Consider the following 15,120-nt stretch of genomic DNA (forward strand, 5'->3'; position numbering starts at 1 on the left):
TCCAGCATAGATTGTGCTGAGAGGTTTTTTAGGCCCGGATCTTGGGTCCAGGTTTTAGGAACTGACAAAAGAGCTGGTTGGGACTTGTCATTCCCATATTCTCCTATCCAGGCTTTGCAACCTGTATAAAAGGCTGCTGAGTTGCCTCATTCACTGTTCTGTGTTTGTGAAGAGGGAAGGACCTTGTAGAGATGGTTGATCTCTTCCCGAGATTCTAAATAAACTTTAATCTGTTCTGGTGAGCCCGAACTGCCATATATTTACTGGCGCCGGAACTGTTTAGTTTCTGATATTCCTTTCTGCCCAGAAGAGGCCGTTTTGTTTTTGCAACTACTGAAGGTTTATAAAAACAATAGCACTTTCCTTGTTTGGACCAGAGACATTGCCTGTGTGAGCGATAATGGTTGCCAAAGGAGCGTAAAATCCCTACACTGGTTATGAGGGAAGCTGTCTCCTGCTCAATACCAGCTACTTCCTTCCAATCAAGCTATCCCCTGACTCTCGTCCTTCACTCCAGGTTCTCTCACTCTACACTCTTCTCCAACAATCCTACTGACTAGACATGAAAGACCCAATTCATCATTTGCAGAGTTTTTAAGTCACTTTTTTTGTCTTGTGGTAACAAGATCACAACCAAGCATCTTGGAAATCAGCAGTCTAGGCCAAGCTACAGTTTGAATGTTTCAGCATTTATGTATATATCGTGCCTTGCCAGTTTACCTTGAATGCTGCTTCTTATCGGTTTCTGAGTTATTGGAGCATGACTTAGTTTATGCTCAGGAATGTCTCTAATATCCTCCCACTACTAAGAAGATCTTCAATTCGAAACCATCAGCCTCTTTCCATGTCTTCAATTACCCTATGAACACTTCTCTACAGGATATGGATCGATCAGACCTTGTTTCCATCCTACTTTATAGTCTTCAGTCTCAATTTTCATGATTAATAAAATATCTCTCCCTTAAATAGCAGGAACCAGACATTAAATGGACAGTCTGGAAACTTGGTTTCCCAAGGAAACTTCCATATCAGTCACCAAACTAGTTGTGAAGTATATTTGGACCCAATACCTCGGTGTGAGGTCCGGGCTGGTGCCAGTCTACAAATCCCCCTCCAAGTATTACCATGTTATTTTCAGTCAGTAGATAAAGTTCCCATCCTACCTATGTCCAATTCCCGAAGAAGCCCTGTCTATTGAATCAGGATTACGCATAGCTTTCTCTATGGCTCTTATTATCTCCTGGTTCCTCAGCGTGTATACTAGCGGATTAAGCAGTGGGGTCACCACTGCGTAGAAGACTGCAACCACCTTGTCTTGGCTCGTAAAGACACTGGAAGGAGGACGTAAGTAGTTGACGAAAAGTGTTACATAAAAGACTGAGGCGCACATGAGATGTGAGGAGCACGTGCTGAAGGCTTTCTTCCTGCCCTCTGCAGAGGTCATGCTTAAAATTGAAGAAATTATGAGCACATATGAAAAGATGATTGTCATAAATGGGATAATAGTGCCTATACCAACTATAAACAATGTGACCATGGTACAATAGAATATGTCGGAGCATGAAAGCTTGAGAAGTGGCGGGGTGTCACAGTAGAAGTGGTCAATGAAGTTTGATCCACAAAAATCGAGAGCAAATGTACAACTGGTCTGTATCGATGACTGTAAGAAACCAATGGAGAAGGCAACAGAAACAAGATGTAGACATTTCCTCCTAGTCATTATAGACATATAATGGAGCGGCTGGCAGATGGCAACATAGCGGTCGTAGGACATGATGGAGAGAAGGAAATCTTCACTTCCTCCTAGAGCTGCGTAGAAAAAGAACTGTAGAGCACAACCATTAAATGAGATGACCTTTTTCTCTGAGAGAAGATCAAAAATTAGTTTTGGGGTAATGATGAAGGAATAGAAGATGTCAATGAGAGAGAGGAAACTCAAGAAGTAGTACATGGGTGAGTGGAGTCTGGAGGTGTTATAGACCAGAGCTATGATGCCGATATTGAATACTATAGTCATGACATAAACAAGTGAGAATAAAACGAACAGAAAAGGAGCAAGAGTCTCATTATCAGTCAGACCAGAGAAGACAAACATGGTTACTTGTGTCCTGTTTAGAAAGTCCATGGACTCCGGCCTCTGTACTGAAAGTACAAGTATTAAGAAGTCACAAAAGCTATAACATGTAAAATTTGGTAGAAAAAAAACATTTCGAAATTTCAACTTATGGTTATATGCCAAGATTTGGAAATACAAAAAAAACATTATTTACCAAGCTACCGCATGCTTACATCTAAGTCTTTAAGATGGAGACCTCTGTCTGAGTCCTTAAAATAGTTAATATAACTGGAAACCACAAGGATTATGGTCTGTTCAAAGTACAGACCTTACAAAGTTTAAAAGTTCTGGTGAACGTAATGTTCAACCAACTTTCCAAAGTAAAGACCCTGACAACCTAGTCCCTCTGGTTCTAGGACCATGTCATGTGATGGAGTTGACCATTGTGGTATCTTCAGTCACAGTGGAATTTTTGCAGAATTAAAAGTTCTAGTGCCTCACGGGCGACCAGTGACTACAGTATTTCCCGATATATCAGATCTTTGCACGTCTGTGTGACATAATGGGAGAAGGACAATGAAATCATTTTCAGTCACACCAGGCTGACTGAAATGGACATTGACTACTTGGAAGGACATTTTGTTCTCTTTAGCCACACATGATTCTGGTACAGTGTATGCAAAATATTTGCACATCCCCGTTTAAATGCCAGGTTTCCATCACGTTATATTATCCTACCAAGAAGAATCCCCTCCACCTTGGCTTAAGCCCTAGTTCCAGCTTCCAAAAACAGCCCGTAAGGTATAAGGCAGCCACCACCATGCTTGTTTGTGGGTATGGTGTTATTCTGGTGATGCTCGGTGTTTGGCTTCACACCAAACCTACCGTATGAAATTATGACCAAAACATTTCCCCTTAATCTCATCAGACATAACACATTTCCTACATACGTTTACCAGATTTGATGTAGGTTTTGACAAAACATATCTGGGCTTGGATGTTTTTCTTTGTAAGAAAAGGCTTCTAAGTTGCCCAACTACAGACCAGAAATATGAAGATTGCAGAAATTTATGCAGTTCCTTTAATGCTGCTGTCAGCCTCTTAGTAGCCTCCTTGACTACTTTTTTCTTGCCTTTTCATCAGTTTTTGAGGGATGTCCGGTTATAGTTGATGTCACTTCTTGATGACCGTCTTCACAGTGGTCTATGGTATGTCTAATGCTTTGTACCGAGCTTTTATATCCACTGTAACTTCATTTGCCTCCCAACTATTTCTCCATATTCAAACTCTTTGGACAGGCTTGAAACATGATGGGTGTAGGACGTTGTGTTATCTACTCTCTAAAAACTACATTATTTTCAATGCCTCATTGCTTATGGATTAACCTTGGAGATGCCATTCTAGATCCAACATTCTTTTTACACCTTCAGCACCAATAATATTCTCTGTCACTCCTTATTTGTTCCTGTGGATCAATATTTTTCTCGTGTCACCCAATGTGTAATATATTTTTTCAAATAAATCACAGTTGTGAGAATTATCACTTGATTCCTGTTGAATCTTATTTACATCACAGACAATCATGTTCTACCTAAACAGTTACCGATAACTTGTAATAAAACCATGAGTATGGTCGTTACAGGACGACGTCTTACCTGGCGTTAACCATAATGTTCACTCCAGATTTAATATCCAATATTCATCCCATTTAAGTCCCACAACAATAATGAATGAGTTTTTTTTGTTCTTGAAAACCATTATGGATGCTGAAAAGCTCCAATCAAACTGGCCGGTTTCCTACTAAATCAATATAGAGGCCATTAGCGCACTTGGTCTTACGTTAGGATGTAAAAGGTTATCAGAGTCTATGAAAAGTAAAGAAGAGTATGTTTGTGAATACCTGTCACATGATAATAATACGGATCATAGGATTGTACTTTTTATGACACTGCCCAGATCTGTGCAGCACAGTTGTTTTCACGCTGCCAGGGTTTGGTGTGCGCGGTGGACTAACAACGATAAAGACTTAAGGTCCCATGATTCTGATCTCTTCTGATAGACACTGTCTCTTTAGGGCTTCAAGTTGGGGGCAACAATAGGGGGCAATAGTACAAGTTTCGCTAGAGACCCCTGACCTTTGTACTTCTCTGCAGATGGTCAAAAATTAGTGAGGTGTAAAGAGTATGGGGATAATGGGGAGAGCAGAATGTGAGTATTGTAATTATCAGAAAATAACTCTAATTTGTATGACAGTAAGAGAATGGTATCTATTTTGTGTTTTTTTTTTCTTCATTGGTTTTCACTACAAGTGCCAGAAGAAGCACAACTTATGCGAAACAACTGTCGCTCTTCCTTATGTCTCTACCCCTCATGTAACAACCAGATAACAGTGCTACATATTGGGTAAATCACATTCTGTTTGTGTTTATTAAAACATTTGTAAATGTAATTTTTAAACATGATTTTATTTCATATAGAATGGGAATTGCTTGCTTAACAAATTGGTAGGGCATTGAATTGACCAGGTATTGTTTACTTTCACACATTGGTCAGGCATTGAGTTGGTCGGGCATTGTTTACTTTCACACATTGGTGAGGCATTGAGTTGATCGGGAATTGTTTACTTTCACACATTGGTCAGGCATTGAGTTGATCGGGAATTGTTTACTTTCACACATTGGTCAGGCATTGAGTTGATTGATATTGTTTACTTTCTCACATTGGTCAGGCATTGAGTTAGTCGGGAATTGTTAACTTTCTCACATTGGTCAGGCATTGAGTTGGTCGGGAATTGTTTACTTTCTCACATTGGTCAGGCATTGAGTTAGTCGGGAATTGTTTACTTTCACACATTGGTCAGGAATTGAGTTGATTGATATTGTTTACTTTTAAACATTGGTCAGGCATTGAGTTGTTAGATGATTGTTTACTTTCACACATTGGTAGGGCATTGAATTGACTGGGTATTGTTTACTTTCACACATTGGTAGGGCATTGAATTGACTGGGTATTGTTTACTTTCACACATTGGTCAGGCATTGAATTGACCGGGTATTGTTTACTTTCACACATTGGTCAGGCAATGAGTTGGTCGGGCATTGTTTACTTTCACACATTGGTCAGGCATTGAGTTGATTGATATTGTTTACTTTCGCACATTGGTCAGGCATTGAGTTGGTTGGGCATCATTTACTTTCACACATTGGTAAGGCATGGAGTTGATTGACACTGTTTACTTTCACACATTGTCAGGCATTGAATTGACCAGGTATTGTTTACTTTCACACATTGGTCAGGCATTGAGTTGGTCGGGCATTATTTACTTTCACATATTACTAATTTAATTAAACTGCACTAATACTAAATATCCCTGCTTATGTGAGGAGACCAAGACACTATATTGAAATTTAAACTTGGGAAAAACCCCAAAAATAAATGGGTTTCGCATCCTGCTGTATAGTTTTTTTTTTTCACCAAAAACACTGCAAAAACATATAACAGCATTTTTGCTACGTTTCTAAACTTTTTGCTTTCTATGGGTAAGAAAAAGCTACAAAAATGCTCAAAGAATTGGCATGCTGCACTTTTAAAAAATGCAGGAATTTTGCATTTCTAACATGTTTGTTAGATTTCTGAAATCTCACAACTTTATCTGTTAATGTAAAAATGAGCTTTAAATTAGCATAAAAACCATGAACATAGCCTAGCAAGGCTCTCAGGCATATTAGCTGAGCTGTGTATGACCTGGATACCTGACATGGCGGTGCCTGCGCTACGCTGATTATTTCCGCTGGATTTTTACAGTAGCAGCATGTTATGTATAGTCCTAGATTTCCTCAGTCATTAGGCTATCCCCAGGCTGAGTGTCAGGACAATATCCCAATGTGTGTTTCGCCACCTTCTAGGCTTCTAATGACATAAATTCACACTATCTAATTTCCATACTCTCCTCTTATTTCTCTCTTTTTTTGCCTCGCGTCTCAATTTCTGGGATTCTTCACAACAAAAATGTTTTCTTCATTTCTGAAATAACCTAGCAAATTTTACTAAATATACAAAAAAAAAGACATTAGATAGTAAGATCCTGGGGCAGTCGTCAGTGAGATAAATGTGTTCTCTCTAATATGAATATCCTGGGTTACATCACTTCAGATTCATAGCCGACCCAGTAATAAGAAAGAGCTGAGTCTCTTACCTGCCTGACTTGCTGTCTTGACACATTGGGAGCGATCGTTCTCCTCCAGATATAAATTGTCCCCTGTTTTATAATAAAACTCATTCACCATGGAGGATAAATCAATAAGCCCCTGAGGGCCCAAACAAAGCATGAAAATTACCGAGCATTAACTTAGAAGCTCCCTGTGGGTGTTGTAAGAATGCTTCCTGGGATTGTGACCAATCTGTCTGCAGGATCTCAGAGCCTTGGTTTTCCATTAGACTGATGGTCCGGTCGGGCATAGTTAACTCTATGGGGTGAGTAGGAATGTCTTTATTTCTTTGGGCCTTTAATATGTAAATTTTATTGCACAGATGACGATTCCTGAGCTCTATTCCTGTACAGCAGCCATGCCAGATACAAGAAGACCTAGACACTAGTGATGAGCGAATATACTCGTTACTCGAGCCAGCAGAGCACATGTCCGATAAGTGTGTTGTGCACTGCTTCTATTGTGCTCCATGCACGAGTATAGCATTCTAAATAATATATTTTTTCACTAGCTAAATGTGAAACAGCCTGCTGTATCCCACCTTGTCATTTACTGCTGTCGTGATATGAAACTGTCTTCAGACCTAAGGCACATTTAAAAAAAAAAAATTCTGTTGCTAAATGTGATGCAGCCCGCCATATCCCACGTTGTCATTTTGTGGCGGTGATATGAAGCTGTCTGCAGACATTGATCAAACATAGGGTTGAGTGACCTTGACCTTTTTAGAGTCGAGTCGGGTTTCGCAAAACCCAACGATCTCAAAAGTCGAGTCGAGTGGAATCGGCCGATTATCGCGAAAAGTCGGGGATCGACCGAAACACGAAACCCAATGCAAGTCAATGGGGGAGCATAGTCGGAAGTGAGTAGAGGCCAGGAAAACATGTACAGAGCCCATTTTAATGGCAAAAACATCCATTCTTGTTACTGAAGCTTGTCAATCTTAATTTAGCTTATAATAATTGTAAAGCATTTGAAATTGGGGATCATTTGGCTAAAGTTGTGGAGGGTAGGGCTGGTTCAAGTAATTAGTGGGCCCAGTAAATCTGGACCACGTCACGGCAGTGGAGCAGGGAGAGGTAAGTATTTCAACTTTGCAAGTGCTGTGATCCTGAGCAAGTGGGGGGGCCAACTCGTTGGCATTGGCACTGGCACAGGGCCCCTCAAAGTACAGGGGTGTGTTTGCATGGTGGGGGCGCCTCCCACCGGCAGCAACACTTTTGCGTACTATGAGGGGCCCTGTGCCAGTGACGTCGCCAACAAGTATTCCTCCCCCCACCTGATGAAGGAACCTGCACCTTCATCTGCACCTTCCTCTTTGTCCCCATGTAAGGTGGTATGGTATGCGGGAAGGAGGACCTGACTTTCAGCAGGGTCACAATCTTGCAGTGTAGCAATGTAGCAGTGTAGGGGAATGTTGCATTATGGGTCAATGTACCAGCAGACTCATCTATCACTGGCTGGGCAATGGGCAGGATGAGGGGGAAGCAGATATGGGCCCAAAGAATAAAGTGGGCTAAATGCAGTTCAAAATTGTTAACAGGACTAACCAGGGGGCATTGTTTTGTTCAGTGGAGGACAACTGGAATGAGAGGCTGACACAGAGAGTAGGCCCAAATCAGTAAGTATTCTAAATGCAGTTCAAAATTGGCAACAGTAGTAAACCGGCGGCACAGCTTTGTTCACTGTAGGAGAACAGCAAGGAGCGGCAGACACAGATAGAAGGCCCCAACCCAACTAGTAGGCCTAATGCAGTGTTGCTTTCAACAACTACTAAACGAGAGCCAGAAGATCGAAGCAATGGGGAGGAAACCTGGGGAACACCTTGGAGTGGAAGACACCGTCTCTACACCCCAGACCCAACTTGTGGGCCGAATGCAGTGTTGTTTTCAACATCTACTAAACAAGAGCTTTAAGAATGAAGCAATGGAGAGGCAACTTGGGGAACACCTTGGAGTGGAACACACCGTCTCTACACCCCAGACCCAACTTGTAGGCCGAATGCAGTGTTGTTTTCAACAACTACTAAACGAGAGCCAGAAGATTGAAGCAATGGAGAGGCAACCTGGAGAACACCTTGGAGCGGAAGACACCGTCTCTACACCCCAGACCCAACTTGTAGGCCAAATGCAGTGTTGTTTTCAACAACTACTAAACAAGAGCTTTAAGTTTGAAGCAATGGAGAGGCAACCTGGGGAACACCTTGGAGTGGAACACACCGTCTCTACACCCCAGACCCAACATGTAGGCCGAATGCAGTGTTGTTTTCAACAACTACTAAACGAGAGCCAGAAGATTGAAGCAATGGAGAGGCAACCTGGAGAACACCTTGGAGCGGAAGACACCGTCTCTACACCCCAGACCCAACTTGTAGGCCGAATGCAGTGTTGTTTTCAACAACTACTAAACGAAAGCCAGAAGATTGACGCAATGGAGAGGCAACTGTTGTGAATTCTTTTATCGAGCTCCCTCCTGTGGTCATGAATGGTACTTCGGCGAGTTCTGTCCATGGACTCCCTCTGGTGGCTGTGAGTGGGGCTGCTGCTTCTGAGGTTCCTTCCACAGGTGACGTAGGTTATTCTTTGGCTGGCTGCTCTATTTAACTCCACTCAGATCGTTACTCCATGCCAGCTGTCAATGTTCTTGTACTGGTTCAGTTCGCTCTTGGATCTTTCTGGTGACCTGTCTACTCCAGCAGAAGCTAAGTCCCTGCTAAGTTAACTATTTGTTCATTGTTTCCTTGTCCAGCTGGCTATCATGATTTTGCCTTGCTAGTTGGAAGCTCTGGGATGCAGAGTGGCACCTCCGCACCGTGAGTCGGTGCGGAGGTCTTTTTGCACACTCTGCGTGGTCTTTTTGTAGGGTTTTGTGCTGACCGCAAAGATACCTTTCCTATCCTCAGTCTGTTTAGTAAGTCTGGCCCCCCTTTGCTAAAACCTGTTTCATTTCTGTGTTTGTGACTTTCATCTTAACTCACAGTCAATATATGTGGGGGCTGCCTTTTCCTTTGGGGAATTTCTCTGAGGCAAGGTAGGCTTTATATTCTATCTTTAGGGCTAGTTAGCTCTTAGGCTGTGAAGAGGCGTCTAGGTCATGTTAGGTACGCTCCACGGCTATTTCTAGTTGTGTGATAGGATTAGGGGTTGCGGTCAGCAGAGCTCCCACTTCTCAGAGCTTGTCCTGTGTGAGTTTAACCATCAGATCGTTCCGGGTGCTCCTAACCACCAGGTCATAACAGTACAGCTGGCCCAAAGTATTAATGCATCTCAATAGAGGGATAAGAGAAGTTCTGAGACCATTTTTTTTTCTTTGCAGTGTTTTTTGTCTTTCTTTTCCCCTAAACCTTTGGGTGGCTCAGGACACAGGTGTAGATATGGACATTCAAGGTCTGTCCTCTTGTGTGGATCATCTCACTGCAAGGGTACAAAACATTCAAGATTTTGTGGTTCAGAATCCGATGTTAGAGCCTAGAATTCCAATTCCCGATTTGTTTTCTGGGGATAGATCTAAGTTCCTGAATTTCAAAAATAATTGTAAACTGTTTCTAGCTTTGAAACCCCGCTCCTCTGGTGACCCCGTTCAACAAGTAAAAATCATTATTTCTTTGTTGCGTGGTGACCCTCAAGACTGGGCATTTTCCCTTGCACCAGGAGATCCTGCATTGCGTGATGTAAATGCGTTTTTCTGGCGCTTGGATTGCTTTATGATGAACCAAATTCAGTGGATCAGGCAGAGAAAATCTTGCTGGCTTTGTGTCAGGGTCAGGATGAAGCGGAGGTGTACTGTCAGAAGTTTAGAAAGTGGTCTGTGCTTACTCAGTGGAATGAGTGTGCCCTGGCGGCAATTTTCAGAAAGGGTCTTTCTGAAGCCCTTAAGGATGTCATGGTGGGATTTCCCACACCTGCTGGTCTGAATAAGTCTATGTCCTTGGCCATTCAGAGCGATCGGCGCTTGCGTGAGTGCAAAGCTGTACACCATTTGGCGGTATTCTCTGAGCATAGGCCTGAGCCTATGCAGCGTGATAGGACTTTGACTAGAGCTGAACGGCAAGAACACAGATGTCGGAATGGGCTGTGTTTTCACTGTGGTGAATCCACTCATGCTATCTCCGATTGTCCTAAGCGCACTAAGCGGTTCGCTAGGTCTGCCACCATTAGTACGGTACAGTCTAAATTTATTTTGTCCATTACTATCATTTGCTCTTTGTCGTCCTATTCTGTTATGGCATTTGTGGATTCAGGCGCTGCCCTGAATTTGATGGACTTGGAGTTTGCCAGGCGCTGTGGTTTTTTCTTGGAGCCCTTGCAGTATCCTATTCCATTGAGAGGAATTGATGCTACGCCTTTGGCCAAGAATAAGCCTCAGTACTGGACTCAATTGACCATGTGCATGGCTCCTGCACATCAGGAGGATATTCGCTTCTTGGTGTTGCATAATCTGCATGATGTGGTCGTTTTGGGGTTGCCATGGCTACAGGTCCATAATCCAGTATTGGATTGGAAATCTATGTCTGTGTCCGGCTGGGGTTGTCAGGGGGTACATGGTGATGTTCCATTGCTGTCAATTTCGCCTTCCACTCCTTCTGAAGTCCCTGAGTTTTTGTCAGATTACCAGGATGTATTTGAAGAGCCCAAATCCGGTGCCCTACCTCCTCATAGGGATTGCGATTGTGCTATTAATTTGATTCCTGGTAGTAAGTTTCCTAAGGGCCGACTGTTTAATTTATCTGTGCCAGAGCACGCCGCTATGCGGAGTTATATAAAGGAATCCTTGGAGAAAGGTCATATTCGCCCATCGTCATCACCGTTGGGAGCAGGGTTCTTTTTGTGGCCAAGAAGGAAGGCTCTTTGAGACCTTGTATTGATTATCGCCTTCTTAATAAGATCACAGTCAAATTTCAGTACCCTTTGCCACTGCTGTCTGATTTGTTTGCTCGGATTAAGGGGGCTTCTTGGTTCACCAAGATAGATCTTCGAGGGGCGTATAATCTTGTGCGAATTAAACAGGGCGATGAATGGAAAACAGCATTTAATACGCCCGAGGGCCATTTTGAGTACCTGGTTATGCCATTCGGGCTTTCTAATGCTCCATCTGTGTTTCAGTCCTTTATGCATGACATCTTCCGAGAGTACCTGGATAGATTCATGATTGTATATTTGGATGATATTTTGGTCTTTTCGGATGATTGGGAGTCTCATGTGAAGCAGGTCAGAATGGTGTTCCAGATCCTTCGTGCGAATTCCTTGTTTGTGAAGGGGTCGAAATGTCTCTTTGGGGTTCAGAAGGTTTCATTTTTGGGTTTCATTTTTTCCCCTTCTACTATCGAGATGGACTCTGTTAAAGTTCAGGCCATTTATGATTGGACTCAGCCGACATCTGTGAAGAGCCTGCAGAAGTTCCTGGGCTTTGCTAATTTTTACCGTCGCTTCATCGCTAATTTTTCTAGTGTTGCTAAACCGTTGACTGATTTGACCAAGAAAGGTGCTGATGTGGTCAATTGGTCCTCTGCGGCTGTAGAGGCTTTTCAGGAGTTGAAGCGTCATTTTTCTTCTGCCCCTGTGTTGTGCCAGCCAGATGTTTCGCTCCCGTTTCAGGTCGAGGTTGATGCTTCTGAGATTGGAGCAGGGGCTGTTTTGTCGCAAAGAAGTTCTGATGGCTCGGTGATGAAACCATGTGCCTTCTTTTCTAGAAAATTCTCACCTGCTGAGCGCAATTATGATGTTGGCAATCGAGAGTTGTTGGCCATGAAGTGGGCATTCGAGGAGTGGCGACATTGGCTTGAAGGAGCCAAGCATAGCGTGGTGGTCTTGACGGATCACAAGAATTTGACTTATCTCGAGTCTGCCAAACCGTTGAATCCTAGACAGGCTCGATGGTCGCTGTTTTTCTCCCGTTTTGATTTTGTGGTTTCGTACCTTCCGGGCTCTAAGAATGTGAAGGCTGATGCCCTGTCAAGGAGTTTTGTGCCTGACTCTCCGGGTGTTCCTGAGCCGGCGGGTATTCTCAAAGAGGGGGTAATTTTGTCTGCCATCTCCCCTGATTTGCGACGTGTGCTGCAGAAGTTTCAGGCTGATAGACCGGACCGTTGTCCAGCGGAGAAACTGTTTGTCCCTGATAGATGGACTAGTAGAGTTATCTCTGAGGTTCATTGTTCGGTGTTGGCGGGTCATCCTGGAATCTTTGGTACCAGAGATTTGGTGGCTAGATCCTTTTGGTGGCCTTCTTTGTCACGGGATGTGCATTCTTTTGTGCAGTCCTGTGGGACTTGTGCTCGGGCTAAGCCCTGCTGTTCTCCTGCCAGTGGGTTGCTTTTGCCCTTGCTGGTCCCGAAGAGGCCCTGGACGCATATTTCCATGGATTTTATTTCAGATCTACCTGTCTCTCAAAGGATGTCGGTCATTTGGGTGGTTTGTGATCGCTTCTCTAAGATGGTCCATTTGGTACCCTTGTCTAAATTGCCTTCCTCCTCTGATTTGGTGCCATTGTTTTTCCAGCATGTGGTTCGTTTGCATGGCATTCCGGAGAACATCGTCTCGGACAGAGCTTCCCAGTTTGTTTCGAGGTTTTGGCGGTCCTTTTGTGCTAAGATGGGCATTGATTTGTCTTTTTCTTCGGCTTTTCATCCTCAGACAAATGGCCAAACCGAACGAACTAATCAGACTTTGGAAACATATCTGAGATGCTTTGTTTCTGCTGATCAGGATGATTGGGTGTCCTTCTTGCCTTTGGCTGAGTTCGCCCTTAATAATCGGGCCAGCTCGGCTACTTTGGTTTCGCCTTTTCTCTGTAATTCTGGTTTCCATCCTCGTTTCTCTTCAGGGCAGGTTGAGCCTTTGGACTGTCCTGGTGTGGATACGGTGGTGGACAGGTTGCAGCAGATTTGGACTCATGTGGTGACAATTTGACATTGTCCCAGGAGAAGGCTCAACGTTTCGCTAACCGCCGGAGCTGTGTTGGTCCCCGACTTCGTGTTGGGGATTTGGTTTGGTTGTCATCTCGTCATGTTCCTATGAAAGTTTCCTCTCCTAAGTTTAAGCCTTGTTTCATTGGTCCGTATAAGATTTCTGAAGTTCTCAATTCTGTGTCATTTCGTTTGGCCCTTCCAGCTTCTTTTGCCATCCATAATGTGTTCCATAGGTCATTATTGCGGAGATACGTGGCGCCTATGGTTCCCTCCGTTGATCCTCCTGCCCCGGTGTTGGTCGAGGGGGAGTTGGAGTATGTGGTGGAGAAGATTTTGGATTCTCGTACTTCGAGACGGAAACTCCAGTACCTGGTCAAGTGGAAGGGTTATGGTCAGGAAGATAATTCCTGGGTTTTTGCCTCTGATGTTCATGCTGCCAATCTAGTTCGTGCCTTTCATTTGGCTCGTCCTGATCGGCCTGGGGGCTCTGGTGAGGGTTCGGTGACCCCTCCTCAAGGGGGGGGGGTACTGTTGTGAATTCTGTTATCAAGCTCCCTCCTGTGGTCATGAATGGTACTTCGGCGAGTTCTGTCCATGGACTCCCTCTGGTGGCTGTGAGTGGAGCTGCTGCTTCTGAGGTTCCTTCCACAGGTGACGTAAGTTATTCTTTGGCTGGCTGCTCTATTTAACTCCACTCAGATCATTACTCCATGCCAGCTGTCAATGTTCTTGTACTGGTTCAGTGCGCTCTTGGATCTTTCTGGTGACCTGTCTACTCCAGCAGAAGCTAAGTCCCTGCTAAGTTAACTATTTGTTCATTGTTTCCTTGTCAAGCTGGCTATCATGATTTTGCCTTGCTAGTTGGAAGCTCTGGGATGCAGAGTGGCACCTCCGAACCGTGAGTCGGTGCGGAGGTCTTTTTGCACACTCTGCGTGGTCTTTTTGTAGGGTTTTGTGCTGACCGCAAAGATACCTTTCCTATCCTCAGTCTGTTTGGTAAGTCTGGCCTCCCTTTGCTAAAACCTGTTTCATTTCTGTGTTTGTGACTTTCATCTTAACTCACAGTCAATATATGTGGGGGGCTGCCTTTTCCTTTGGGGAATTTCTCTGAGGCAAGGTAGGCTTTATTTTCTATCTTTAGGGCTAGTTAGCTCTTAGGCTGTGAAGAGGCGTCTAGGTCGTGTTAGGTACGCTCCACGGCTATTTCTAGTTGTGTGATAGGATTAGGGGTTGCGGTCAGCAGAGCTCCCACTTCTCAGAGCTTGTCCTGTGTGAGTTTAACCATCAGGTCGTTCCGGGTGCTCCTAACCACCAGGTCATAACAGGCAAAATGGAGAACACCTTGGAGCGGAAGACACCATCTCTACACCCCAGACCCAACTTGTAGGCCGAATGCAGTGTTGTTTTCAACAACTTCTAAACAAGAGCTTTAAGATTGAAGCAATGGAGAGGCAACCTGGGGAACACCTTGGAGCGGAAGACACCATCTCTACACCCCAGACCCAACTTGTATGCTGAATGCAGTGTTGTTTTCAACAACTACTAAACGAGAGCTTTAAGATTGAAGCAATGGAGAGGAAACCTGGAGAACACCTTGGAGCGGAAGACACCGTCTCTACAACCCAGACCCAACTTGTAGGCCGAATGCAGTGTTGTTTTCAACAACTACTAAACAAGAGCTTTAAGATTGAAGCAATGGAGAGGCAACCTGGAGAACACCTTGGAGTGGAACACACCGTCTCTACACCCCAGACCCAACTTGTAGGCCGAATGCAGTGTTGTTTTCAACAACTACTAAACAAGAGCTTTAAGATTGAAGCAATGGAGAGGCAACCTGGGGAACACCTTGGAGCGGAAGACACCGTCTCTACACCCCAGACCCAACTTGTAGGCCGAATGCAGTGTTGTTTTCAACAACTACTAAACGAGAGCTTTAAGATTGAAGCAATGGAGAG

The 15,120-nt window shown here is 44.0% G+C and overlaps 1 protein-coding gene across 1 annotated transcript; it reads right to left on the minus strand.

Annotated features, from left to right (window-relative positions):
• Positions 1 to 418: 418 nt before the first annotated feature.
• LOC138674397 (olfactory receptor 5AP2-like) lies at positions 419 to 3,859 on the minus strand. The gene is made up of 2 exons (XM_069762247.1): positions 3,712 to 3,859; positions 419 to 2,137 (listed from the first exon to the last, which is right to left on the minus strand). Exon 2 carries the CDS (start codon positions 2,123 to 2,125, stop codon positions 1,160 to 1,162), a length of 966 nt encoding a protein of 321 aa, XP_069618348.1. The 5' UTR covers positions 2,126 to 2,137; positions 3,712 to 3,859; the 3' UTR covers positions 419 to 1,159.
• Positions 3,860 to 15,120: the final 11,261 nt, after the last annotated feature.

The sequence above is a fragment of the Ranitomeya imitator genome, chromosome 4 (assembly GCF_032444005.1).
Source record: "Ranitomeya imitator isolate aRanImi1 chromosome 4, aRanImi1.pri, whole genome shotgun sequence".
NCBI classification, from domain to species: domain Eukaryota; kingdom Metazoa; phylum Chordata; class Amphibia; order Anura; family Dendrobatidae; genus Ranitomeya; species Ranitomeya imitator.

Bases quoted from the DNA above. Each gene is read 5' to 3' on its own strand.
- LOC138674397 (XM_069762247.1), bottom strand. From the start codon at position 2,125: ATGGACTTTCTAAACAGGACACAAGTAACCATGTTTGTCTTCTCTGGT.